At 38.8% G+C, this 27,860-nt stretch overlaps 1 protein-coding gene across 3 annotated transcripts in view; it reads right to left on the bottom strand.

The window, feature by feature from the left end:
• The window catches only part of DOCK2 (dedicator of cytokinesis 2), a 168,386-nt gene that overhangs the window by 104,834 nt on the left and 35,692 nt on the right, over nt 1–27,860 (bottom strand). For all 3 annotated transcript variants that reach the window (XM_061456407.1, XM_061456404.1, XM_061456405.1), the window contains exons 23-27: nt 26,016–26,124; nt 19,254–19,324; nt 18,470–18,576; nt 6,928–7,076; nt 657–752 (exon numbers count right to left, since the gene is read on the bottom strand). In XM_061456407.1, the coding sequence (XP_061312391.1) occupies nt 657–752; nt 6,928–7,076; nt 18,470–18,576; nt 19,254–19,324; nt 26,016–26,124 (532 nt within the window). The remainder of the gene's footprint in view (nt 1–656; nt 753–6,927; nt 7,077–18,469; nt 18,577–19,253; nt 19,325–26,015; nt 26,125–27,860) is intronic.

Here is a 27,860-nt window from a genome sequence, read left to right as displayed (position 1 = left end):
TTCACTCCCTCTCAGCCAATAACCAAGAGCGCTGTGAAAAGGACACCTGAATTTGAAAATTAACCTGCTTAACCCTGCCAGAAAGCAAAACCACTCAGATAAAGGCAACAATCCAGTACCCAATCGCATGCAAGGTCTTGTAAATAGCAACGTTTTATTAGTATAACATGGTATTAGAGTATCATCATCCTTCTCCAGAAACAGAGCAAGGAACAGAGCTGTTTCATAGCAACTCCAACCCACCAAAAAGTAAAGCATGTGGAAAAAATGGGAGAAACACAGCATGCCCCCGTTATTTATGTAAACTGTTCAGAATAACCTATTTTATAGTTTTACTTCCCCTTCAGATTACTGGAAACATTATTTTCAGTGTGTTAAAGTGTGCACTTTATGTAAGCTTGTGAAACAGCCTTCTTTTTGCAAACAAATAACTTGAGTTTTATTGTCTGGGGTTTTTCTTTTTAAGAAATGCACAAATCTCCCAGTATCCAACTACAGCAAATGAAACAAGAGAAAAGCTTTAGCCCTTTCATTTTAAATCTAAAAGGTCCTCAAACAAGGACCCCACAAATACTATATTTGCCTTTTTTTTTTTTCCCCAAGAGGGGTATCAAATCACTTGCAAAGCATTAAAAATATATTAAAACATTACTCACGATTAAGGGATCATCTCGTCCCATTGCAATAACAGTTCTGTTCACTGTGCGCAATAACTGCACCATTATTTCCTGAATGTGCTTATAAGTTGATGCCTGTTAACAAAAGATAACAGTTTTGATATTAAATCTGTATGCCTTGTAAAAGAAAGAGAGACCAATTATTTGCATGCTGACAGTTCAAGTTGTAGAACATAACCATCCTATTAAAAGAACACTAATTCTTCTTGCTCACAATGTTCCTTAGTTCCAGCAATTTCAGCGGAATACTCATTTCAAGTAGTGCAGCCCAATTTTAGCCCTATCTTACCACAACTGTTTTTCATTATAAACAGTCACTTCCTACCCCTCACTCAAGGGTCTCATGTTTTCCCAGTCACTGAGCAGCCTGTAACTGAACAGCGACTCCCTGGTAAGAGAAAATGGAAGCAAACTCTACCATAGTCCTCCACATCGGTCAATGGGCCTCAGGGGGGTCTGAAGCTCAGTAATATTCTTAGCTTGCAGTCACAAAGTATATCATTATTCCAGGACAAAACGATCTTCATTTCACTTTGTAGCTGTGTTAGGGAGCAAACTGAAGATGATTTGCTCTCTGGCCCCCTTGCCAAAGTACTGGTCATGTTGCTGCAAAAGGACATCTGATTGCTTTCAAACACTCAGCAGAGGGGTATAACCTTAACATTCATCACCTTCACCGACTAGACAACTTTGGAAATCAGCATGAAACAACCAAAGAAAGGAAATTCTAAACACATTTCTGAGAGAAAAATCAAAGTAGCTTACAGGGAACAAGGCACCTTTGTAATGTCACAAACAGTGACATGGAGAGAGCATCGCAGCCACAGAGCCATGGTGATTTGTTGGAAGTATTTGAGGTGACTGAGCCCCAGTATCATGCCAGGAGAAACTGCTTCTGACTGTTTCTCCTCTGAAATATCCAACATTGTCCCTTTTGTCGCTCCTGTTTTGATTAACTCAGATCAGGCCAGCAACCCTTGGAACAGAGATCATCCTCATATCAAGCCATTTATTCATTATCACCATTTAGTCCTATTTTGCCCTTTGACTATGACTAAGCTTAAATGATGCTCTCTCCTGTCGCAGCATTTCAGAAGTTACTATATGGTTTGTGTTTTCTTTCTTTAATTTAAATTTCTTAAGTATAGTCCAGTATCTATAAAAAGACTACACCTGACAGTTGCTGCAGAGAGCACACATTTATTGCACTGCTGTCCCAAAGCTGATTTCTCTTCCATCTCCTCTGCTTCCCAATACACACACCATAAGTTTAAAGATTTATGCCAATCAAATAATATGAAACCCACACAGTTCATTGACACTTGTATATTAAATCTGCTGGAAATAACAATGAAAGCAAAAGTAAAAACCCACAGTGCATCTCTCCCCAATCAACTTGAATTATGAACCAAATACTCTATAGTTTTCTCTTCATTTTTTGTTAATTACCTGAAAAACCTTCCAATAGAACAGAACTGCACTTTTTCACATAGCAAAGCAAATTTTTCAGGCTTATGCAAAGTTGGGATCAGAAAGAAAATGCTCGTTCAGAGAGCAACAACCAGAATCTTTTGGCCTCTGTGTTGCAGAAGCAATGTATTTTAGTTCTCCTGATGAGTGGCCTTGCAGTACAAAAAGGAAGATCTAGCCTTGCTGCTTCTGCTTGTAGTTGAACAACAGCTGCCCCGGTACTACAGTATCTGCACAGGCTTTTCACTTTTGGGGTGCTAATTATACTGACAGAAAGAAAATTATTTGAAACATCCCTTGTAAAACACTATAAATTTGATCAGACTAAGGGGCTACACAAGTCACTCTTACCGCCTCGTTTCTCTTTGCAAGACTACTAATGCACTACAGGCACATTGAACCGCATCACAGGTTCTTTACTACCGTTTCCCCATACAATGTAGTAGTTACTGCACCCTGCTTGAAACTAAGAACAAGGGGCAGAGTGTAATATGAAAGATATTCAGAGGGGAATGGCATCTCACAAGAAGTCAGAAAAAAGGACAAGCAGACAGATGTTGACAGCGTGAAGTAGAGGGGAAAAAGCATGTCAAAAACGATGAGCCAGCCACAGGAAGGAAAAATGACACCAAGATGCTCAAAATAGCATAATTTCTTGGACTAGAAAATATACAGAAGACTTATCTCATCCATTGCCTTCAGGACATGAAATGCAACACGTTGTCAAATGTGACTCTGCTACTGGAAACACTGGTGAAAATCACTGGAAAAAAATGCTTTCCATCCAGGTATTGTTCTTATCAGATTTAGACATTCTTTACTTAACAGAGAAAGTTTACGCAGTGAAAAACAGAAGAAACTGCAATGTTGAGCACGGATGTAGAGCCATGGATCTCTGTGGTACACTTGCAGTGAAATCCATCTGCCTGCTCCAGATGCTTGTGTTTTTCAGCAGTTATTTTGTGTTTCTTTTGTGAAAGGCATCTTATTTGTTCTTTGCATTTGAATGCTTTCCATATTCACCAGCAATACTGCAATGCCAACTGCAACTTACAGGAAATAATTAGCTGCTCCTCTCTGGGTAAGGTTTTGATATCTCTTCAGAGCACACTCTTGATGAATATTGGTTTATTTACAGAGGTCTCAGCAGCTTTCCTGGTTTCTGTTGGCTTTGGTTTTTTCTTTCCCTTTTCTAAGCTTTTCTAGTATATTCTTCTTATACTTTGACTATAACAATACATTTTATGATTGCGTACCCCTGTCTGAAAGCTGTGTGCCCTCCCTTATTCTAGAGCATTGCATTTATTAAATACTTTCAAGATTTGCTGTGAAGCGTACCCCAATGCATCAAGTCAAAATTTAGCATTTTGTTTCAAACCAGTGTTCTTGGCTGTCCAAAGAATGCATCCTGGGCCAGCAGGGAGCATATGGCAAGCTGCCTGCCACGTGCAATTTTATCCAGCCACCATTTACCAGAGCAGTAGAGAAAGGTAAAGCAACCTAAAGTACAACACATTTAGACCATGACCGTGGTCCTGAATCCACAAGAAGCACATAACACACCTTTCCTGGATAAATATCTAATACACACTCAAGCACGCAAAGATTATTTTCTGCTAAGCCTTTGAATTTGCAGAGAAGTGCTAGCAAATCAATGAGAACGGTTTCTTTATGAAACTGAGTCTACCTTTCTTTTGATAATCTAGGGAACAATTAGGCATTCAATACTGACATTGCTAACATAACAAAAGGTGTTTTCACACATTGCCTATACACAAGATTTCAGCTTTCATTTTAACTGTTTCTAAGCTTCAGAAGACAGCCTAGCACCCCACTGTAACATACATTTTGTATGCAGACCACAATTCACAAGAATAACACAAGTTTTAGTGAAACCTGGAACCCCCACCGTTTGGCTGCAGTCCATTTGGTTAAACATAAGACTTCTCGGAAGCTAAATTAACAACTTGCACTATATATAAATTCTCCCTTGCAAAACATGAACTGTATTGTTTCATTTAATGGAATATGGTCACCACAAATGTATGTCTTAGCAAGGCATGAAACAATCAGAGCTCATTTGTGATATATGCAGGTCAGCAGTGAAAAGTTCCCTCACAGAACTCAAATGCCTTCAGATTCATTGATGGGATAGATGCACACATGGGTACAGAAATAACTCCAGAGAAAATCCAAACCAAACAAAATTTCACTCTCTGCAAAAATGCCAGCACAGAGTAATAGTAGCTAGGGTTTGATTTAGTTTTCATGTTCCATTTAAACTTCTACAGGGTTGGGACAAAATTCAGAATGATTTCATTACCTTGAGTCAGCCGTGATTATGACAGAGGTCTCATTTATTTGGACAGTGACAAACGGTCTCCTTCAGAATGATAAGATTACACAACCTGTACTTGAGATTTCCACTTGGAAATACCACTTTGGTCAACTCATTTCAGCCATCCCAGCTGTGTCCCTCCCAAACTCTTGCCCAAATCCAGCCTACGCCCCAGCATGGGGCACAGTGAGAAACAGAGAAGGCACCTGCACTGTGCCAGCACTGCTGAGCAATAACTAACGTTTTCATGGGTGTGTTATCAACACCGGTTTGTCACAAACCTAAACCACAGCACCATAGGAGCCTCTACAAAGAAAGCTAACGCTATACCATGCAGATCCATTCTGCTCGTGCTCTTACGCAGCCAGTTTGATAACTTTGTGGTTTTCCCCGACATACACAGAAAAAAAGAGCCTACATAAAAGGAGATAGATGTTTGGGGTGGTTTTTTTTAAACCCATAGTTCATAATGCATTGTGCTGACTGAACACTGCCTGCAGAAGAACGTAAGCTAACCGGCCTTAAAGAGCATGCAGGCTCCCTAAGTTCCTTTGAAGTACTTTTTCTCTAAAGATCAACCGTAACTTAAGCAAACGCTTGACAAATTTCTGGCAAGTCTAAAATGCTTCGAGACTCGTTTCCCAATAGAATCAACAGCTTAAAATGCAGCTGCTTCCAATTCCCACCTTCTGCACGAGAGGAAAGGATTACACATCTCAGTTCCACGTGCAGTCTCAACCAAGAGTTTATTTTAGCTTCCATGTCAAAGTTCACCATTATATTTTATAGTGTAAGCACTAAAAAGAAAACCTTGTTCTAATACAGTGAATATTAAACAATAAGATATAGATCAGATTAGAGACAAAGTCACCTTATGAAGGGCTGTCAGACTGCATGCATCAAAGCTGTTGTGAAGGGGGAAAAGGGAAGTGTTTTTAATTAAAACAGAAACAAGAAGCCATGGATTTCACCATGACCTTTGTCAACAATTTACTTGAAGTTCTGAGCTTCAACTGCATTTCACAGGTGCTGAAAGCACACAGTCGCAAAGCTATAAGTCTAATTTTGGACATGATTCAATCAAAACAATGTCATCCAGGTCCAAAAGTTGCTTGCTGTAGAGGCAATTTAAAATGAAACATAAGCATCTTGCCCAGATGCCTAACAATGAAAGACTATTCATCAAAATCATGTCCTTAACATAAACCTGTGCTCTTAATGCACCTGCTGCCTGCAGAACCCAGCACCTAGACAGCTGGGTTTGAAGGCAAGGATCCGATCATTCCCATGCTTCCGCTCCCTAAACAGCATAGCACAAAAGACTAGAGAAAAGCAATACCTTTTTCTTTGACAAAGAAAACATATTTTTCGAAACGTAACAGCTTCAAAGATCACCTCACAATGTAAAATCTGAGCACACAAATACACATCAACCACTGCCGTTTCTTTTCTGTCCGTTGTCTTTTTCTGTCTGCTCCTGGTGATTTTCACAGAATAAATCCAATGCAAAAATATCAAAGTTAAGTTGGCAAAAGGTTTGAAATACTAATCCAAACAGATTTATCGATTGGGATGGAAAACCAGAAGAAATACAGGCAAGATGCCAGTGTTTTCAAAACAGAGTGAGGTTTATAACTACTATTGTGAGATGAGTCTGCCACTAATGCCTGAAGTCTTGTTCTCCAGCAGGTCAAATCATCTGTTTTCTTAGAAAGTCACTGAAAGATGCAGGAAATTAATTGTTCAATAGAAACTGCATTAACTTTAAGGTTCAAGGGCAATCCTACAAAAACCAGTTTGGCAATTACCAAAACACTTCTCGTTATCTAGATCACCCTAAATAAAGGTATGCAAAGGAGATCACCTAAATAGTACTATTATAATAACGTGGTCATATAGTGAACCTTTTCCATTCACCTGTGCAAGTATGGGACAGAAAGCATTTCCCAGTGCAAGTCAAAAGTGTATATTCTTGAAACAAGATTTTTCGCTTTAGTTCAAAAATAAACTGCAGTGTTGCTCTCAAAAGAAATCTGCATCGTCTCTTGAAGATGAACTACTGTTTTTTTGCGTGTGTTTTAAATTCTCAGCAGTTTTCACAACATAATGGGTTCCATTGAACATTACTACTGAAAACCAGGTGTCTAATCCTCTGCTAGGCAAAACATAGCAGCCTCACCGCATTTAATACTACAGTGACTTATAGCAGCTGACTATTTAAAGAACATATAATAGTGAAATAAGAACGGACAGCATAGATTTCAGTACTTTTCTAATAGCTCAACTGCCCTTTAACTTAAATTCATGAATAATAGGAGAAAAGTTCAATTTGCCACTGACTTGTATTAAAAATTTAAATGAGATTTATCAGCATCAATAATTTACTACCTCATCAGCTCAGGCTTACCACAGCCTTGGATCATCTATATCATCAATACTTACAGGGTCTTGACAGCTCAGAACCTCCAGGATGCTATTGAGTAATTCAACACAGTATTTCTTCTCTTGGGCCTGGAGCTGCTGATCATCCTTTTGTTCCAGTAATTCCTTCAGCTCTTTTGTAATCACAGGAAGCAGAATGTCCCTGCATTCTGAAAGAGAGTAAATTATCATAACAAATGTAAATCAAATACTACTTACAAATAAATCCTCCTCCAAACAGTCAAGCACAACATGCTCTAACAGCCACAGTCCTCTCTGATGTGGAATTGCTGATTTCCCAATTATGCTTCAGGGATACTCAAAATTACGTGATAATTTTGTAAGCCAAAAGTCCTAAAGTCCTCACATAGAAAAAAAACCCTGATAATGACACTTGTCCCAAACACTTTGGAACAAGTTTTTCACTTTACGTACAAAGCACCCGGAAATAGCTGCAGGTAAGCAGTGGAAATATTGTAATGTAAGAAAAATACCAGAAATATAAAATTATTCTTTCTGAAAATAAGACACAAACACCAACAGAATTGTTCTATGTGCATCATTTTGAAACATACCTTGTAAGAACACAGATAAGGAAAAGACTAATAAAAAGCAGCCTATGCATATGTTTATCCTTATTTAAGGAAGCTGACACAAAGAGCAAGCATTACATCTCACATGAACATGAACTTTTTAGGACAGAGATGTGTACAGGGAATGTCAGGAGGACAAGACACAAAATTGAAGTAACTCCACTGAAGGCACTACCTACCAAAGTATAAACCTCACAGGGTTTTGCCTAATATAATTGCTACATGTCACCAAGTGATTTAAGTAGCAACTTGCTTACACGGTGCTATGTAATTAAAGAGGGTACAGCACAACGATGTGTAACGCTGAGCAGATGCTTCAAAGATTTGTTATAGTTACAAAAATAACCTGGGAAGAAGACAGAGCTGAACACAGCTTCGAAGGTTCTACCTCAGAATCAGATCTTACAGAACTAAAGAAGCATTCTACACATTGACAGTGAGCTGCAGTTCCTCCTTATTTCCTCTCAGCTGATCTTCCAGGGCTTAAGTTCTTGTCTGTATTAACCCTTTGGAAAAATATTTGTACCAGCGATTGGATACTAATTTCTATCAACCCCACGTATCGCAGCTTCTGAAAATAACAGACCAAAACCAGAAAACTTTAATGGCTGCAAACAACAATTAGGCTGTGTCTTATTTTTTCTGTTAACAACTATTAAGAACACATTTCCTGGACATAGAGTGTACTCACTGATAAACAAGTGAAGGGTGAGCCTTAGTGAAACTGTAACCACTGTGATGTAAAACAAGACAGGCTCAGAACCCCCCCAAAATACGGGTGCTAGTACAGAAAGACAGAAGGGTAAGAAAGAAAGAGAGAGGAAAACAAAAGGAAGTAGATTGTACATTTCTGTATGTTGCAGGTGAACCAGCAGAAGCTATCCATGCAGATTATTCTTATTTCAAGTAACAGCTCCAAGCCATATAAAGCCAGCAGCTTTTCATCAAGTCTAAGGAGCAGCATAATATCTTGCCTCAGAAAGAATCTCTGCTCCTGGTAATGCCACAACATGAATAAACACTACTTACCTGATTTTAATATGACCCTTGTTCCAAGCTACAAGTGCAGTCTTACTCTCTGACTAACTTACAAGCTCTCCAGTACAGCAGCGGTTAAAGAACGCATATCAACACAAGCCCTATTCAATGAGCAGCATAAAAAGGAATTTCACACCACTTACATCTCATTTATGTGACCAATTCTGCACGTAGAAAAGCTTCCTGCACTTCCTGCAGGACACAGACAACACCTCTGATCCAGAAACCAAACAGCTGCATTTACAAAGCACTTAGCAGAGCGCACTAAAACTTCTAAAGTACTCCAGTGCAGATTTACCTCCCTGGAGACAAACTGCCCTCCAAAAGTCACCGATGCCAATAGATTCCTCATCCCCACCTGCAGACACTCAACACCGTACACGTTTCTGAAACTGAGCTGTAATTTCATAATTAGCAAATTCTGTCTTGATTTGCTCACATGAACCACCTCTATTAATTCTAAATGCAACAACTGCAGTGCCATTAGCTTCTTGACCAAAAACTATACCAAAGAAACGTGATAAGCAGTGTTAAAAGGTACATTCAATACCTTTAAAGCTGGATGAAATGTGATAGGTTTTGTTCTTGTTTTTTTTTGTCGGGTTTTTTTGGTGGCTTGCTGGTTTTTTTTTGTTAATAAAGAAAGGGCTTATATATTCAGGAAATAGATAAGCACAAGTTGTAAATTAGATTATTAGTAACCTACTTGTGAAAAAACTAAAACACAAACTTTCAGTCTGGTTTCATAGCAATTTGTGGAGACTGTCCTTCAACAGCCCAGCGTTGTTCAGGGGGGAAACAATTCATATCACAACAAGTTCATTTATCAAGGTTCTTACCACTATGAAAATACTGAAAATATTTTTTCCTTTATATATAATATTTATTGCTAACTAAGTTCATTTCATGATGGTTGTAAGAAAGACCCTAAGCCTATTAGTGTAAACCCCTGCTAAACATACTAGTACGAACACCCACTTCTCTAACACAGCAATGACTGCTTCATTCCTGCTGCACAGTTGGACTGTTATTTGTCAGACTTGTAACTTCCCCCTGCAGTCCCTATGCTGCTGAGTATGATACCTCAGTGAGATGCACGCAAGGAACTTGCTTACGAAGTTGCAAAAGGAATCAGAATGGGACTGCAGTGATTTCCAGGCTGCTACTGAAAGATGGCATGCATTTAGCTTACTCAAAAGTGGACCTAATAAAAATTGGACTCACAACTGAAACAACTGGATATAAGGAAAAACTTCTTTCTCATGAGTGTCAGGCAGTGGAATGAACAGCTTCCACAGATTCTGTCCTTGGAGGTTTTCAAAACACAATTGGACCAAGTCCAGAGAATGCAAAACGCACTCTGTTGTCCATCATTTAAAAACCTCACAAACATGTGCATTTAGGTTAAAAATAATAATAAATAAACAAAAAAGTCTTTGACATAATTTTTGTTTTGCATAAAACCACTCATATTTCTTAAACATTCCTACAGCACTGAGCGGACTGCTGAGGCAGAAGGTACAATGGATTTCCTCCAGTTCTATGAGCTAATTGCTCTACAAGCTTCATTACTCCCAGTTGTACTTTACATTAGAAATTAAAATTTGAGCCATATTTGATACACACAGAATCTATTAAAAGGACTTAGCAGAGGCAGCTGATCAATTATTTACAGTGCATTTTCAGATGGGAACAATGTTGAAGTGTCAAACTCCATGGAAATTCAAAAGTTGTTTAACCAGCCTTAGCTATAGTGTCTCCTTAAAAAAAAAACAAACCCTGCAACTGTAGATAATGGGGAAATTGTTCAACATATTTTCATTATGAAACTGTCTTTTTGTGTTAATTATTTTGGTTTACATTAAGGCCATATGCCTGGATTCTGTGACTGTCTGCTAAACAAACTCAGCTTTTTACTTGAGCCAATACAGAGTTCCTTAATTTTGTGTGGAGTAAAGAACTCAGCTAATGTATTTCCAGGACATTATTCATCAACAAAAAACAATAGTCTTAAAAAAGGTAAATTAACTAGGTTTTATGAGGATGCAATTCCATCCTGTTCTCATGAACACAAACAATCAAAGTTCCTGAAAACTAACAGCATTTGGAGCAAACAATACCTGGCCTCAGCCTGAGCCTGCAATATTAACACAAAAGTGCAGTCATGCTTTCTCATCTTAAAAACCCTGTTAAAACCATTTCACTAGAACGTTATATAAAATCTGAAAATGCTCTGTTATGTAGGGAAAATGAATGTTTACTGAATGGGTATGTAAATTCAGATATGAAGGTATCATTGCATAAATTAAGTAAGCAAAATGAGCTAAGTGCTCGTTTGAAGGAAAAGGAATAAAAACCTCATGGAAGGCAGTAACTGAGAAAATAAACAGCTGAAGTAAAATTTGCAGTTCTGGTATTTGATGATCTGAACTCCCTCCTGGGTGCATCTTCAGTAAGTTTGCAGCTGACACCACATTGGCTGGGAATGTTGATCAGCTGAAGGACAGGAAGGCTCTACAGAGGGTTTTGGACAGGCCGGATCGATGTGCTGTGCTCAATGTACGAGGTTCAACGAGGCTCAATGCCAGGTCATGCACTTGGGCTACAACAACCCTTGAAGAGTGGCTGGAAAGCTGTTTGGCAGGAAAGGACTTGGAGTGTTGGTTGGCAGCTGAGTGAGTATGTGTACTGCTCCAAACTGTATTTGAACACATACAACATCAAAATACAGTTTGAGCCCCTTGCATTTATTTCACCAAGGTCTGCCAAGAGACATATGGTCCAGGTATTTATCAACAACAAATTCCACCACACTTCTCAGAAGTTCCCTGGTAGCACACTCCTGAATAAAGACAGGTAGATGCATTCCTGTAAAAGGTTAAGCAGTTATATGTTGGGGGGGGGGGGGGGGGGGGGGGAGTGGGGAGAGAGGTTTGAACCCCATTATTCACCTTATTCTCTTTCAGAAGATAACAATTTCTTCCGTACCAGGTAAGTCATTAACGTAATAACGTCATTAAAAACAAAAGACATTTGGGTCTCCTTCAGCAAAGATCACAGACGGGCTTCATTCCTGACTGCCTCCTCTGTGCAGCCAAAATGGTAATAAAGATTTAACACCACTTTTGTCTCCCTTAGGAAACACTACTCTTGATTCCCTGGCATGCCTGTAGTCATATCCATCTGTTAGGATGGCTTCATGCCCACTTAAAGACTAGCATGCCGTATTAATAAGGACACAGGTATCATCTGAATACAGATCTAGAGCAAAGCCTTAAAAATAAAATCAGTGAACAACATTCTTTCAAGGAGGAGAGAATTCTGATGGCAGCCAGTGCTCAAATAAAGCACCACGGACCTTCACAAACATCTAGTCACAACTGGCAGGCATCTTTCTATTAAAAGTCTTCCCTCTTTGTTATTTGCCATTTAATTCTTGCTGGGAACACAAATGTAATGAATTTTAAACTGTATATATTTTATTAATTTCTAAATGTAAATTGGAATTTCACAGTTAGATGAGAGCCGTAGAAAGCAGAGGTACTATAAGTCACCTGCTCATTTTGATAGCACTTTTATATGCAAATTTGAGTCTCCTGGAATCTAGTACTAACACAGGAAGGAGAAACACAATGGTTGATCCTCTGAAGCCACCATACAACATTGCTGCTGACCACTCCAAGCAAGTGAAATTAGAATAGCTACAGTGTTAATGGTCACAGCACACCACTGCAACCCAGTCATACACTGCAGGGTACATCCACTTACACACTTCCAGGCATATCTTCTAGTTTCTTCACTCCTCGCAGGAGCTGAGTAATGCCGTGTATTCAAGGGCAGCCAGAGCAACATCTAACACTACCATTGCTGTAGCTACAACACTTCAAATGTTCAGTGCCTTTTCCAGCCATCATAGCCTGCCATGAATGCTTGTAAGCATTTCTTTGCTTGTGTTCTGATTGTATCAATAAATTCCAATCTGCGTGTTTCCACATTCCATTTAATTGACACACAATGCTGCTAAAGCTTCATATCGATGTCTGTAACACACCTGAGTTCTCTCTTTCCTATTTCTAGTTTTAAAGTTTTACACACATTCAGAAACTCATTGTTAAAGCTAACGAGTTCACCTAACTTGATTTACATTTCCATATATCAAGCTTCTCAAAAAAATGTGACTAAATAATTGCCATAATCCACCACATCCAACAAAAAGTTACCAGTAGCAATACTGAGAACCTACTACTCCACAAACAGCAGAAAGCAATGGCTTTCTCACTGTGACAAACATGTGTTCATCACAAATACATGCAGATAAACACCTACAAATATGCATATGGCTTCCTTGTCCATATTAAGATACTGCAGGAATAGAAATGGCAAAAAAATGAATACAGGAGTTAAAGTGATGCATTAAAGGAATTATATCCTTAAAAACACTACTGCGTGTTACAAAAGGAGGAAGGAGAAAATAAAACAAACACCCTCTCAGAAAAGTGTTTCTTCAACTCTCCTCCAAGCTAAACAAAAAGTTCAAGAATGAATTCACAGGAAAGGTTTTGTGTTTTAAAGGAATTCATGGACAGTGAGTATTTTCTATTTTGTTCCAGTAGCTAATGCATTAACAATTCCTGGGTTCAAACGTTCTAACACGTTGAGAAATTGTGTTGAAAGTATGCAGGAAAACAAGCACAGAAAATGAAAAGTAAAACTTTGCTTTAAGAACTCCTATCAGTAGAAATACAAGTCAAGATTACAAGGCTGGATAAAATCAGTATCTGTAACTCAATTCTGGTAATAAGAATTAAACTGAAAGATGCTTTATCAGAAATCAATGTTCCTTCTATTTTTTTTATATCTCTTTTAACAGTCCTAAATGCAAAGACAACACACTTGTTTCAACATCTTTAACTGGGTTACATAGAAGAGAGAACACGGGCTTGACACAGATTATATGGCATCATTTAACATTTTCTTAGTTGACCCTGACTTGCATGTATCCAAAATTACAACATGGATTTACAGCTGGATCCTTCAAAGAAATCAAACATATTCCTTGTGCAACACTGGCATTATATTACACAAACCTGCATTTCCTGACAAATCATAACCCGTGTCCCAAATGCAAATCTCTAGAAAGGAGTCTCATTACAGGCATGTGCAGGTACCTATCTTCTTTAAACAGCAGCATAACAGGAAGAGTTCCTCAGTTAGGGGAAAAAAAATTACTATAGTCTCAATATTTCTTCTGGCATCTGGCAAATTAACCCCTGCTGCTAACATATGTCTCTTGCTGCTGTTCTTCCAAAATCAGCAAGTGGTTTGCATATGCTGAACATGCAGTAGCTATGTCTACGGCCACAGTGAGCAGAGGACCTGGATTTTGAGCCAAGAGACCGAAACTCTATTCCCACCCCTGCCAGTGACCATCTGTCTGACCTACTTAGATTTTCTACCCTTTGGGGGAGATCTCACAGTGCTCTGCTACAGCACGAACTCCTCATCAGGAGTGGAACTCTAGAGAATACCAAGTCCAAAGCAGCAGTGTGAATACAAACACGTTTTATTGTCTCTTCAAACACTATTTTCATTTCGCACCAATAAAAATCAATTCTCCCAAGGCTAACTGGAAAAAAAAAATTTGGCATAATGTCAGTGGATATTTCATGCCAGCTTAGAATAAAAATCTAGCTCCAAATACCATAAGCTCAGAAACGCTAACTACAATAAAAATGGCATGTGAACAGCTATGCCTTAATTTAGTGATTTCTCAAGCATGGAGAAATGATCAGGGAATTTTGGCAATTAGGTTTCCAAAAAAAAAAAAGAAAATCCACAGTGATTTAAGTAATTTTCCATGCATTTTTCATGTAAAATGCAGTTTTACATAGAAATGAAACAATTCTAGTGAAACTTTTCTTTGGTAGCCTAATAGGGAATTTCACAAGAGGCAGAGAATAATCTGTTACACCCCACTGTACAAAGGAATATATGCCAGGGAAAGTTTCTTATATATAAATGACACTCTGAAATCCCATTGTGGTGCTTATACAGGACAAGACGATAATTTCTTTCCCTCTGCTACCTTTAAATAATGAATTATCAGATGATCTAAAAAGAAAGTGTAAAAAGTTTAAGATTTCTTGTCCTCTGATCAAGGACCTATTGTCAGAAGGCAAATACTAGGTAAATGCCTGTGAGTGTACTCACATATCCTGGTAGAATGCTCCTAAATGTTATGGTGAATGTGCATAAGCAGTTGAAAGCATCGGTCTTGCTACATTCAGCTACTCAAACACCTGAGCCCTCTAAACTGTCACCTCATAACCCCTCTAAGCTGTATTATAGCTTGAGAGTGGGAACAAGGACTCAATGCCTCAACAAAAAAAATCTGTCAATGTAATTTAAAGGCTTCTGAAAGTGCTGTAGTGCTGTGGGCTTTCTAAAGATCACATGCAGTAACAGTCAACAGGCCTGCGCATCCTACCTGACAACTGCACTCTAGCCCATGACAGTCTACAGTGAAAACTTTGGAATGCCTGGGAATACATACCAATACATTCAGTTTAACCTCAAGGCTCTCAAAAACAAGTTTCACTGGCTTTTTTTAACTTTTTTAAACACATTTTCATGTTTTCACAAGTCCACTTCCTTAGCAAATGCTGTGAACATCAGTGGGTAGGGTTAAGAAATGACCAGTATGTGAAATCCAATTGCATTATAAAGACAATACCTTTGGGACTGGAGGTAAATTAACTGCACTGGAACTGTATGAACTACACGGAAAGAGACTAAATACTGAAGCCTGGAGGAAAGATGGATAATTTGAAACACATCCAAATGAAAAGACTTGACTGTAATTAGCAATATAGTTAAATATAATCCATATTCATGGCAGAAAAAAAATCCTACCAGTTGCAGATAAATGTGAACTTTAGTTAATGATACTGTTGGCAATCTTACCTTAATTATCATGCTGCATCTTACTTAGTGATGCAATACACACGCTTTCATTCTCGTAAATTACCTTCTCCCTCCGTGCATGAAGGAATGAATCAGGCACTGTCGACACCCTCCACACACTGCTGGTTCTCTACCCAATTAATTTTAAAATCAATTGTATTTAACAGAAAACATCTTCGGAATTTTCTATTTTAAACCACAATAACGTACAAGAAAAATGACTTGTTTGTTATTTACTGTGCAAAATACTGCAATAGCACAGCACAGAAACTTTTTTATACTACTATGAGAGGTACTTAGAATCATAGAATAGCTTGGGTTGGAAAGGACCTTAAGGTCATCCAGCTCCAGCACCCTACCATGGGCAGGGACACCTCACACTAAACCATGTCACCCAAGGTTTCATCCAACCTGGCCTTGAAAACTGCCAGGGATGGAGCATTCACAACCTCCCTGGGCAACCCATTCCAGTGCCTCACCACCCTGACAGGAAAGAACTTCTTCCTTATATCCAATCTAAACTTCCCCTGTTTAAGTTTTAACCCGTTACCCCTTGTCCTGTCACTACAGTCCCTAATGAAGAGTCCCTCCCCACCATCCCTATAGGCCCCCTTCAGATACTGGAAGCTGCTCTGAGGTCTCCACGCAGCCTTCTCTTCTCCAGGCTGAACAGCCCCAACTTCCTCAGCCTGTCTTCATACAGGAGGTGCTCCAGTCCCTGAGCATCCTCGTGGCCTCCTCTGGACTTGTTCCAACAGTTCCATGTCCTTTTTATGTTGAGGACACCAGAACTGCACACAATGCTCCATCGTGTACACAATACTTAATTGTGTATTGGTCTTTTCCTACTCTTCGGTGCCTCCACTTAAACATGCTGTGAACCTTCCCTATAGTAATTGCAGCCCAAAGTTTAAAATCAAGTAATACAAAATGAAAATATAAATAATAATAAAAATCCCTTAAATTACAGTTAGATATAAAGCACTGATTATGCTGAAGTTGACCTCCTGCCTTTAGTAATGTGGCAGTGAAAGGACTTGGGTGAAAGTTATGAAGATCATCACCCAAAAGAGAAACTCGATGACTAAACACCTTAACAGATACTCGGGTAACACCACTGAGGCAAAAGTAACATGGTTTGCTGGGCATACTAAGTTGTCACAGGCGTGACAACTTTGGAATGGAATGGTCTCATGAAAAAGAAAATATACTTACAAGAGTCTACCTGACCCTGACTGGGCTGCACTGGGGGTGGTTAAAGTTATGCTTGCACCCTCTTCTCCCACCAAGGGAAAAACAACAAGAAGGAGATTGCCAGGTTCAGGAACGTATAAATTATAAACTCTACAAGTGCAGCAAGAAGCAGTTTTGTCCTGTAACTTCATCAAAATACGGAAGCGTAAAATCTTTAAATGAATGTTCCCTGGTTAACAACATCATGACTTAATTTCTCAGTATCAAACACAGTGAAAGTACCTGACTGAATTCCAGTAAGATCAGAAGTTCAACAGTGTGTTATTATAACCCAGGAGCCTCTAAGGTTTGTGACAGGATATTTTTCCTTCTGGTCTAAATAGTACTCACCACAAGAAGCAGAGATAAAATTAAGGCTGGCACTTCTGACCTTAGCAGCCATAGCAGTAAAAGCAACCGGCAATGCAATGATGTGTCACACAGTACTTGTAAAATACATACAGTAAACTACAGGGAAAAAATGTGAATACAGAATTAGATCTGCTTGAAAATCAGCTGCTTGGTTCTGCTTTTAACAGAGGATCAATGTCTGTAGATATTCAAGCTATAGCTATGAAAGCTCCACTGATTCAAGCAACCTTGAGTCCTACACATAGTTTAAAAAAAAAAAGTGACACTTGAAATTACTAATACAAATATGGGTTAAAATATACCTAATTTAATCTAAGCAAAAATCCTAACTATTTTACTTTCTAGATTTTTGTCCAGGAAATCTATAATGGTCTCAAAACACAACAGACACAGATAATTATAGTTATAGCTTACAATATATGTTTCAGGCTCAACAGAATGCAACACAGGTCTTCAAATACAGCTGAATTTCTATCTGTCCTAGGTAGTTAGAACTGCAACACCCCTCTGGCAACACAGAAGGATGAGATGAGAACAATCCTCTCTTCCTCTGTACTCATGCTCAGTACTATTTGCTACCCACTGTTAAACTGTCAAGTTCCTAGAATGATCTATGAATTGTCAGAAACTGAACAAATGGACAAAATGGACACTGAGTAGCTGATGTGCCTTCAATGTTCTGGAGATCTTCTACACAGCAGTTAAGATGCTGAGAGAGAAGCAAGCCATCTGGTCCACAAGAGAGGAGAGAGAACACTTAGCAGGCAAGATAAAGTCATCCATGTAAAACTGGACTTCTCTGCTAGGATTCCTTTAGCAGCAACTCCCTTTCCACGATAAAATGAAGGAAAACTAAGGGCAAGGCTGATGGAGATATTTCAGTACTGCTTGTTACATCTGCCAGTGAAGGAGGCCACCAAGTTCTGGTGAAAGTTAAGAAACCTTGTAATTCCTATGACTGGGAATGCTGCACTGCAGCTGAGCTATACTACAGCACAGTCAGGCTTTTTCACCTCTGCCCTTATATAACAAAAGCTGTGTTCTCAAGGTTTCACTTCCTATTTCCCTTTAGTGCTTACAAAAGGGTTGAAAGGATACATGCAGCTCGTCCATCTAGCCATTATCGCAGAGGAAAAACACACAAAACTCTTCCTCTGAGACCCACCTGTTCCTGGCTCTAGGCTAGGAGTCAGGCTTTGCGCAATAGCCACCTTGAGCAGGAAAATCCTCTCCAGAGGTCAGGCTTCTGGCATTCACAACCTCTCAGTATTGGTTTCACTCAATTTCAAACATGAATTGCACAAAAAGCCAGTCAATATTTTCACACCTACTTATTTGAGGCCTGAAAGGCATTTTATATTTACCTTGTTTTTTAAAAAGGTTGCTGCGTACTATTTCCTTCATGGACTGCACCTTCTGCTTCTGTAGTTTCACTGGTGGGATGCAAGTATAAAATTCATACAGTAGCTGACTGCATGGGAAAGGAAAAGTGTCATGAATACCATACAGATTAATTCATCATGTATTCGTAAAGACAGAAAAAGCAAAAGATCAGATCTTTCTAACCATTTATTTCTTTTTAAGGCTTAGATTTATTTACCTTATCAAGAACATTGATCAGTAGCAGGTTAGAAAGAAAACTTTCAAGAGAAACAAGATGAGGACGAACTAGATTTTGGCCGTGTTTACAAATGTTTATTACTTTCCAGTGTTTTCAATAGAACCAAGATATTTTTGTGTGGAAGAGGCAATTGAGCTCTGACAAATAAAGATGGATACTTATTTCAAACCGATAAAATCAGCTTTGGTTTTCTGGAATAGGACTTACTCAAGGGAGGGGCAGGGAGAGAGAAAGAGAAAAAGAGATAGATTGTTCCACTTGTGTGTTTAATTCACTGATAAATATGCAATAACTCACTAATAATTATTCAATAAATATTGGGCTGCCATAATAAATTCATTCATTATGTGAGTCAGGCAAGAACTCTGCGTTAAAAACATACACCCTGTGTTCCACCACTGTCTTGATCAGTACAAACCGACACAGTTTTGTGGAGTCAAGCTGATCACCAAGAGTTCATTGTTGACAGCAGCGATGCATCATATACACCGTGTGATTCATGTACCAAATGCTCAGAAGCAGCTCACCTCAGTAACTTGGCATCAAAGACCATTTCAACATCATGAAGAACTGATGGTATGTACTTCAAGGCAGCAACCTGAATTGATGCAGAGACCGCGTTAATTTTGTATGTTTATCTGCATATACAGCATGTAACAATACAGAGCTCACCACTGAAACAGATACACACAAAACAAGCAATGATCACTTTGTTTTTTCCTCAGACTGACATTTTACATTACATTTAAATATTAATTTCTTTCACAATGGAGTACACGGTCACAGAAGGGCTTTTATGCTGGGGATATGCAGAGGAACTTTGGCATTCAATTCAATTCCATTCAGTTAAATCCAGTAGTACCAAGTGGATCATATTTCATAGAATCATAGAACAGTTAGGGTTGGAAAGGACCTTAAGATCATCCAGTTCCAAACCCCCTGCCATGGGCAGGGACACCTCACACTAAACCATGTCACCCAAGGCTCTGTCCAGCCTGGTCTTGAAAACTGCCAGGGATGGAGCATTCACAGCTTCCCTGGGCAACCCATTCCAGTGCCTCACCACCCTTACAGTAAAGAACTTCTTCCTTATATCCAATCTAAACTTCCCCTGTCTAAGTTTGAACCCGTTACCCCTTGTCCTATCACTACAGTCCCTAATGAAGAGTCCCTCCCCAGCATCCCTATAGGCCCCCTTCAGATACTGGAAGGCTGCTATGAGGTCTCCACGCAGCCTTCTCTTCTCCAGGCTGAACAGCCCCAACTTCCTCACCCTGTCTTCATACAGGAGGTGCTCCAGTCCCCTGATCATCCTCGTGGCCTCCTCTGGACTTGTTCCAACAGTTCCATGTCCTTTTTATTTTCTCTGTAGAAGCCTGGAAGGGCTAAGACCCTCTTTTGTAGGTCATACTCTCTTTGCAGACCACTAAGACTGTCATTATGATACAAATATGTAAACCAAGCACTGAGCAAAGCAGAAGCTTTTTGATCATACTTTGTACTGATTCCATCCCAGAAATGTGCCGTGCAGGAGGCACAAGTCACAATAACAGTCATCTCTCCACCCCAAACCTATACTTTCTGGAACAGATCAAATGCAGCATCATCTCCCTAACCATCTGAAGCTAAACTACCTGGTGGTTTAGCTTATCCTATTAATTGCTGAGGTGTATTTTGACAGTGCAACGGAATAATCAAAACCTTAAAAAGAAAGAAAAGTAAGAGAGAAAAAAACTTTAGGCTAACTTAAGGATGTTAAGGCTAAAATCCTTAAAGACTCACTTGCATTACACTGTCATAAAGTTCTGTTGCAGCTATTCACCTTTATAATACCTTTTGAAAGCAAACGTGAAAAGTCTTGCAATAAAAAGCAGACGCATTACACATCTATAACAGTTGCTGGGCAGATGTCCACTTATTTCTCTACTTATCCTTTAGATAATAAGAGCTGCCTATGATGATTTTTACATTCACAAAAGGACCTGTGACTTATCCAACTAACAAGCTTGTATTTCTTAAATACCTGAGGATATGCCATAGTTCTTGGCTGGGAGTTGCGTTAAATACATTCCAAGCAAAAACTGACTTTTGGTTTTAAAAATATATTTTGTAAAATACTACCTAATAAGTCAAAACGGAAAACCTGGCCACACTGATATAGATCTGGTACCATGTTCCTTCCCTTCCGTCTTTCTATTGCAATAGGTCATGTACAGTAGATCCTTTTTATGGAAGTTCACATCTGCATAAAGATGCTGTGCAATCATATCATGCTTATCAAGCTTATCTTTAGTGAGCCTGGTTTTACCTCTCACCCCCTTCAAATCTAGCTTAAAGCTAATTCTGTGAGCCCTGCCAATTCCTGCACAAAGATCCTTTCCCCCCTTTGAGACAGCTGTACTCCATCTGCTGCCAGCAGGTTTTGTGTTGTGTAGACGAACTCATGTCCAAAAAAACCCACAAATTCTGCCAGTGACACCAGGCTTGGAGCCAGGTATTGATCTGCTGGCTCCTTGTTCCTTCCCACGTCATTCCCTCCAACACTGCTTGTGCTCCTCATTCCTTAACCAATCACCCCAAGGCCCTGAAGTCTCTTTTGATTGCCCTCAGATGGCTTCTTGCAGCTTCATCACTGCCTACAAGTCATTGAATCTCAGCCACAAAACATGAGAAAGCATCCAACAAAGTCTTGGAATTTACATTTCCTGAGATTTTATCAGCAGTGGGAGAACATTACTATGAATATACAGCTGAAACAGCAAAGACCAAGGAAGAAGTACTTTTCTTTCCAGTTACCAATTTGAAATTTAAGTGTTCTGATGGTTTCACAAGCTTTTGGTTGCTAAATGAGCAGGTGTCTACTGCTTCCTCAATAGCTACCAACATCACAGTGCTTCTATACCAAAACTTTCAACAAGTATGAGGCTTTCAACAAGAGGCTTTGAATGAAGCACATGTAGCCTCTGTATCTGTATGACAGCAAATTCCTTGATAAAAACTTAGTTTCTTCTTTATTGGGTGTAGGGAGGTTAGAATAAAGACAATCAGAGCACAGCTTGCTTTGGCTCTCATTTAGGCTTTTTAAACACCGTAAAGCTTTTTATTGCTGTGAGCTTCTGTGAGGCTGTATACAGTTTTTCAGATAGACTCGATGATGGCTTAAGATTCTTTCAGATAAAGTCATTCCTCTGCAGATTTCATCCCCACAATTCAAACCTGGGAAGGTCAAAGGAGTGTTTAAAAGCCATTGCCACTTCAATGCAGAGATTGTATCTCCTACTGATCTTAGGCATTATTAGCTCCTTGAAATAGGTTGAGAAAAAAATTCTATGTTGTTTTAATAAAAAAAAAGCAAACCAAATCAAGACTGTAAAACATCAGAGCTATTTATAACCCCTCTACAAATACCTGTGGTGGACTAGAAGCATAACTTAGACCCAGTTTTACTTCAGTAATGTGGTGTTCCTTCCACTTCACACATCAAATACTATGAGAAGATACTGTATAATAGCAGCACAGAATTTCCTTCACACCAATTCACATTGTGAAATATAATGATAAAGGAGAAGGCCACAAAATACTTTGGGCAGTAATCCAGTGACACTTTGTCTATTGTGCTGCCTCTCTTCTCACGTATTCCCTACTCCATACCCTTATGAGGAGGGAAGTCGGAAGGGTACAGCCGGCACGTCCCTGCAGATCTGTAGTACCAACTGCAGGGCAATAACAAGTATATCCCCTGCGTTATTTTAAAGTCCCAAGTTTCATTTGCAGTAATTACTTCAAATGATGCGCTATGGACACAAGTGAGCACTGCCCTTAATGAAGTCAAAAATCTCTCAGCAAGCAGAACAAGATGTTCTGCATTCTTCAGACCTTAGAGATAAACCCACAGCATTGCAGGAAATTGTTTCTTACATATAACATATACTATTAAATTTATTTTCACCTTTACTCCTGACCAAGCTTATTTTTAGCCCTCTTTTGTTACATTACATTATACATATTCATGAAATTTCAGTACCCATGAGATGAAAAGAACATTCAAAGAAATCATCAGTGCTCTGTTTCTTAGTCTAATTTTATTTGCTATCAAGGCAGCTTTAACAAGTTACTGTGCCAACTCTATTGTACACCACAGTCAAAGTGCCACTGCCAGTACCTTTCTAACCATATTCTCTGTTAAGTAATCTATGCATCCCTGTACTGTTTTAAGCTCTTAGAATCTACTGCAGCAGTAAGGATGGGTCAAAAATGTGGGCAAAAAATGAGAAGAGAAAGGTAGCATCTTCATATTACATTATTTTCCTACTTCTCAATGTCACAGTCAATCTCCTTCCTGTGTCTTCCTGATCTTGAGACTGCGTCTTATAAGGTTTCTGAAAACATACATAGAACTGGGAGTAGTAATCTGTAAAACCAGTCCCTCGTACCGAGCTGGGCGTAGCTGAGATTTGCAACAGAAAAGACTGTCTCTAGGTCAAACATGATGTGTCAGCTGGGGGAGAGAACCAGGGCCGGATTTGCAATTGAAGGTTGAGAGCACAGGCTTGTCAATGACAGCGCGCACTCACGGACTGCAAATCACACATCACCAGTATGACCTGATGAAAAATAAAGAACCTGAAATTTAAAAATAATTTATCAGATTTAGTTCCCCAGAAACAGGCTAATTTACGTAGACAGAAAATACATCTGCAGAAAATGTTTGCTCCCTGAGAGCTAAGGGAAGTAAAGAAGGTGCTAACACCTCCCTACTCCCTCTTGCCCCTAGAATCTCCCTTGACCAAACTGCAGGTTCTAGAAATAAACTTCCAGGTTCCCCAATTTCAGGAAGTCCAAGTTCAGAAGTACTGACTTCAGGAAAAACTATCTTTAAAACCTACAAAAATTCACCAGTAGTGGCTACAGAGAAGCAGCTAATAAATGAAACAGAGCTGCAATATCATCCCAGCCAAAATAAATGGAGAAGGTTTAAGTCTAGTTTCAAGGAAGAGGAGGGCCACCATCACCACTAAGTAAGCACAAGTTCAGAAATGATTGTTTTAAATTATGTAAAAAAAAAACCCAAACTGTGAGAAACATCTTAAAAGGAGTGCACACTTTGCTTAAAAGATGCACATTCATACTAGTGAATTTAGAACATTCCCAGTCTCGACTACAAGGAGGAATCTCTTTATAAAGTAACGTCCCAAGACCTGGAAAGAGGTCACTCTCCAGTTCACACGGTTGCTTTTAAACCTCAGCTAAGTTAGGATATTGAAATTCTAATCCTAATTGTAGTGAAATGACTTCCTGCAATGCTGAAGGTGAGGAGCATTCTGTCTGTATCTTTAAACAAAAGAAGTAACTTCATCGATTTGAGAATTACCAACTGGAAATTCAGCCTTCAGCTGTCCAAAGCTGACATTAACAGTACTGCAAAACAGAAGCAGATATCAACCCTCCTCAAAGCTCAGGCAGTAAAATCAGGCAAAGCATCTATCTACTGCAGCCAGCTTGAGAACAAGAGATTGAAAAGTTAGATTTGAAACTTTATAAACTTATGCATCATGTAACAGATAAGGAAGATATTACTCTGATGATAAAACTAAATTGAAACAATAAAGTGCTCCTGGCACTGACTGGGTTGTTTCATATGACATGTAATTTTAAACCCCAGTTTTTCCTGGCTGAATTAATATTCAATACAAGCCTGAGTCTGACCGCTATCAGTAAAAATGACTGGGATATCACTACGGACTAAAACACTGAGGGCCAAGTTTAAAAAAATGATAAAAAAATTATTAGAGATTATTAGAGACCAACAGACATTTCAGGTTTCAACAGAATTCTTTACATCTTCAAGAGCTAAACATCAGAGGTATTTGGAGAACTAAGGGTTAAATAAGAGTTAAGATTTCACATTCTTAACTCTTATTAAGGCTCTACAAACTGCATTTTAAGTCTCAATATCCTGGGAAACCAAATTACTTTAATTTTCTCCACAGCTCCTTAAACTTTCTTGTCTGTTACCATCAGAGTATAATCCACTTGGACTCATTCAGTTGATCCTAGCAATCCATGTTCCCCCTTAATTAATATCAATAATCACTTCAAATTTAAGGCTACTTTGATACTCTGATTATTTGTGTATTTTTCCAATAGACTTTGTGAACTTTCCTCTCTGGGTATGCAAAGTGTAACACCTGTGGAGACTTGTGTATTTGTAATAGCTCTGCATAACCACCTTTCCCTTACCCTGCAAAGTTAACTTTGTACTACTTCATCATCTATCACTGTCATGCCAAAACTCAATATGGGGCAGGGGGGGAAGAAAAAGCAGTGTTGGCTTTAGGAAGAGGCAGACTTAGGAAATTACTTCTACCCCTTCCTGCTCCATCTCACCCAGTGCAGAAAATATCTCAGTTTTCCTGGCCTACCACAGCAGGAGTCTCAAGTATCATAACTGAAGTCTCTCCAAATAGGCACAGGAAAACATTGTCCATTGTGAAAGCTATTATGACTGACGTGCCCATGGAGTTTACAATGGAGTGGAATGTTTTTATTTTACACACCCCCAATTTATTTCTAGTATAAGCCATATCAAAAGAAATCAAACACAAAAGAAGAAGCAAAGTCAAGACCAATAAATACAATTATTACATAACATAGAATATACAAAGCATCAATATTGCAGTTGTCTAGTAAAATCTTCTGCTTCCTACTTTATAGAAAGCCTTGATAGTTTTCTGTTTTAATGCAGAACCACATACCAATTATTTGCTATTAATGGTCTTACTAGCTCTTTCTTTTCTGATTTTCTTCACATCAGATTCCAAAGTGTTAGAATAACTAAGATTGACATGAATGTGAAGCCTTAATCCTACTTTCAGTTGTTGTTTAAATTACATACTTCCAAAAGGCTGATACTGTCTTGTTTACTTTTCAAACTAAGATGATGGAATCCCTGTTCAGCATTATCTGAAGAAACTCAGGAATTAAATATTCAGCTCCCACTGACGGCTTCACTTCATTAGATTCCCTGAAAGATTCCAGCACCTGTGTTTTGGTTCTTTCACACGGTACATTCATACAGCCACATAAATGTTTCTTCTCCTAACCTTTTCAACTCATGCTTCAAACTCTGTTAGGCAACTCAGTCTTCCAGTACAGGGGAATTACAAAAGAGACACCAAAAATAAGTTTCCCACAGGTGTCTTTTCCGCAATTTATAAAGAACAAAAAGCCCACAAACCAAACCATATAAAAAGCCAAAGCAAACCTGTTGTTTACACACACACACCAACCTGCAATAAAATAGCAGTTTTATATTGGCTTTTCATCAGGTTGTTGATGGATTCAAAGAGTCTCCTCATAGATTCTTCAAATTCTATTTGTTCTTTGCCTTCATATAATCTGTTGAGACACATCAGGTTATCCTTTCAGAAACAGAAAATGTCATAGTCCTAGGTGTACCAGATTTAACACTACCTTACAAATATATTTAAAGTTGATCCAAAATTATGTACCTAGGTGTTTCATCGGTGGGTTATATCTGCTATTCACTGCATGATGTAGAAATTCTTCATCTTGAACACAACAGAAACATTTCCATTTCATTCAAAAACCTCTAACAAATGATACCTCCCAGATCTGAGCTTATGTAAGCACGCTGTTTCACTTTCAAAGTGACTTGTGTGGCAAAGGTACTCTAAGATATTTGTCACATATTCTCACTGCTTGTTTCTTCTGCTATTGCCATTTTCTCAAATGGTTCTATTTACTGTCCCCATAAACCAGTCTGCTTTTTGAAAAATCTCTATTTGATGCTCAGAAGTGAAATAGCACATTTATATCAAGCTCACTCCATTATTTCTTCATTCCCTGTCCTAAAGTCTGAACCTTTCAGATTCTCTCTCCTGTATTGTTCATACTAGCTATTAATACTAAATGCTGCCTCCACGAACAGTAAAAGCCACTGGTGACATGGTAAATTAATTACCTGAAATAGCTGTCAAAAGTTAAACAAGCTAAGCAAAAAAGTGAGGCAGCAAGAGAAGTCAGAAGTGTGTGTAGAACACTGTGAACTGAATGCTGCACCTATCAGAACACTGCCTGCTCCACCAGAAGAGAAAAATCCTTCTTTATCAAGTCATGTACGCCAGCATGATGTTCTTTTCTTTTCAACTTGAAACTTGAGTTCCTTAAAGGACCTAAAGGCAAATTAAGAGCTTTTGTCTACAGCAAGGAAACGTCAAAACTGTTATTTATACAGTGACTGGCAAGAAGCTTCGAGGAAAGGGAAACAGTGCCACTGTTCAGGCCCATGACATCTGCACTGATCAGGTTATGGCTTGTCAATGAGATTTAAGTCAGTACTTGGAAAGGAACCCCAAGATCCAAAACATCACCTGCATAGGAAAAACATACATAATACTCACTGCTTGAGGTATGGCCCTACTGAGGTGTGGTAGCTGAACAAAAAATGCATACCCAAAAAACTTAGGCGTGAAACGCATCTTGAAACAAGTAAGTTTTAGTATAAGCACACTTACATAGAAAAGTCATCTCATTTAGTATCAAGTCATATTCTAGGAGCTTGTGTTTCGCTTGATTTTTTTTTTTTAATACTGGAGATTTTGGCATGGGGGGCTATTTAAATCTGGTTTTCAATGGGAATGAAGTAAACGGAAGTTGTGGCAATGTGACTGTCTCTAAGTGTTCATTTGGCTAATGCACTGATACTTTTATTGATGGTAAAACATTGCTGCAAAAGTAAAGGAAGTTTCTTAAACCTATTGTTGTAATGCAAGAGGAAACTGGAAGTTCTCTTGACTCAATCTGTGGAGCAAGGAGGGAGGCAGAAGCATCACACAACATGTATTAAACATGCTCTTAGAATTTCCACTAGGATTCATTATGCCAGGCAGAATTATAACTATTTCCTGATTCATGATCTAGCGTCCATTGAGGAACAATTTTCTGTGTTAAATTCCAATCAAAATCACTCGTTCTGAAAACAAATTTTAAAAAGATGTTTAATTATTTGTTTGGAAACAACTTCATCCCAAAAGCGCACATGAATTTCAGCAACAAACATATACATAGGCCAATGAAAGGAGGAAAGTAAACATTTCATGTTTTCAGAGTCT

This window comes from Pezoporus flaviventris, unplaced genomic scaffold (assembly GCF_033815535.1).
Source record: "Pezoporus flaviventris isolate CSIRO_AGI_PZ_B2104156 unplaced genomic scaffold, CSIRO_AGI_Pfla_v1 ptg000023l, whole genome shotgun sequence".
Lineage (NCBI taxonomy): Eukaryota > Metazoa > Chordata > Aves > Psittaciformes > Psittacidae > Pezoporus > Pezoporus flaviventris.
Note: the sequence above shows the minus strand (reverse complement) of the source record. Positions and strands in the feature narration are given on the sequence as shown.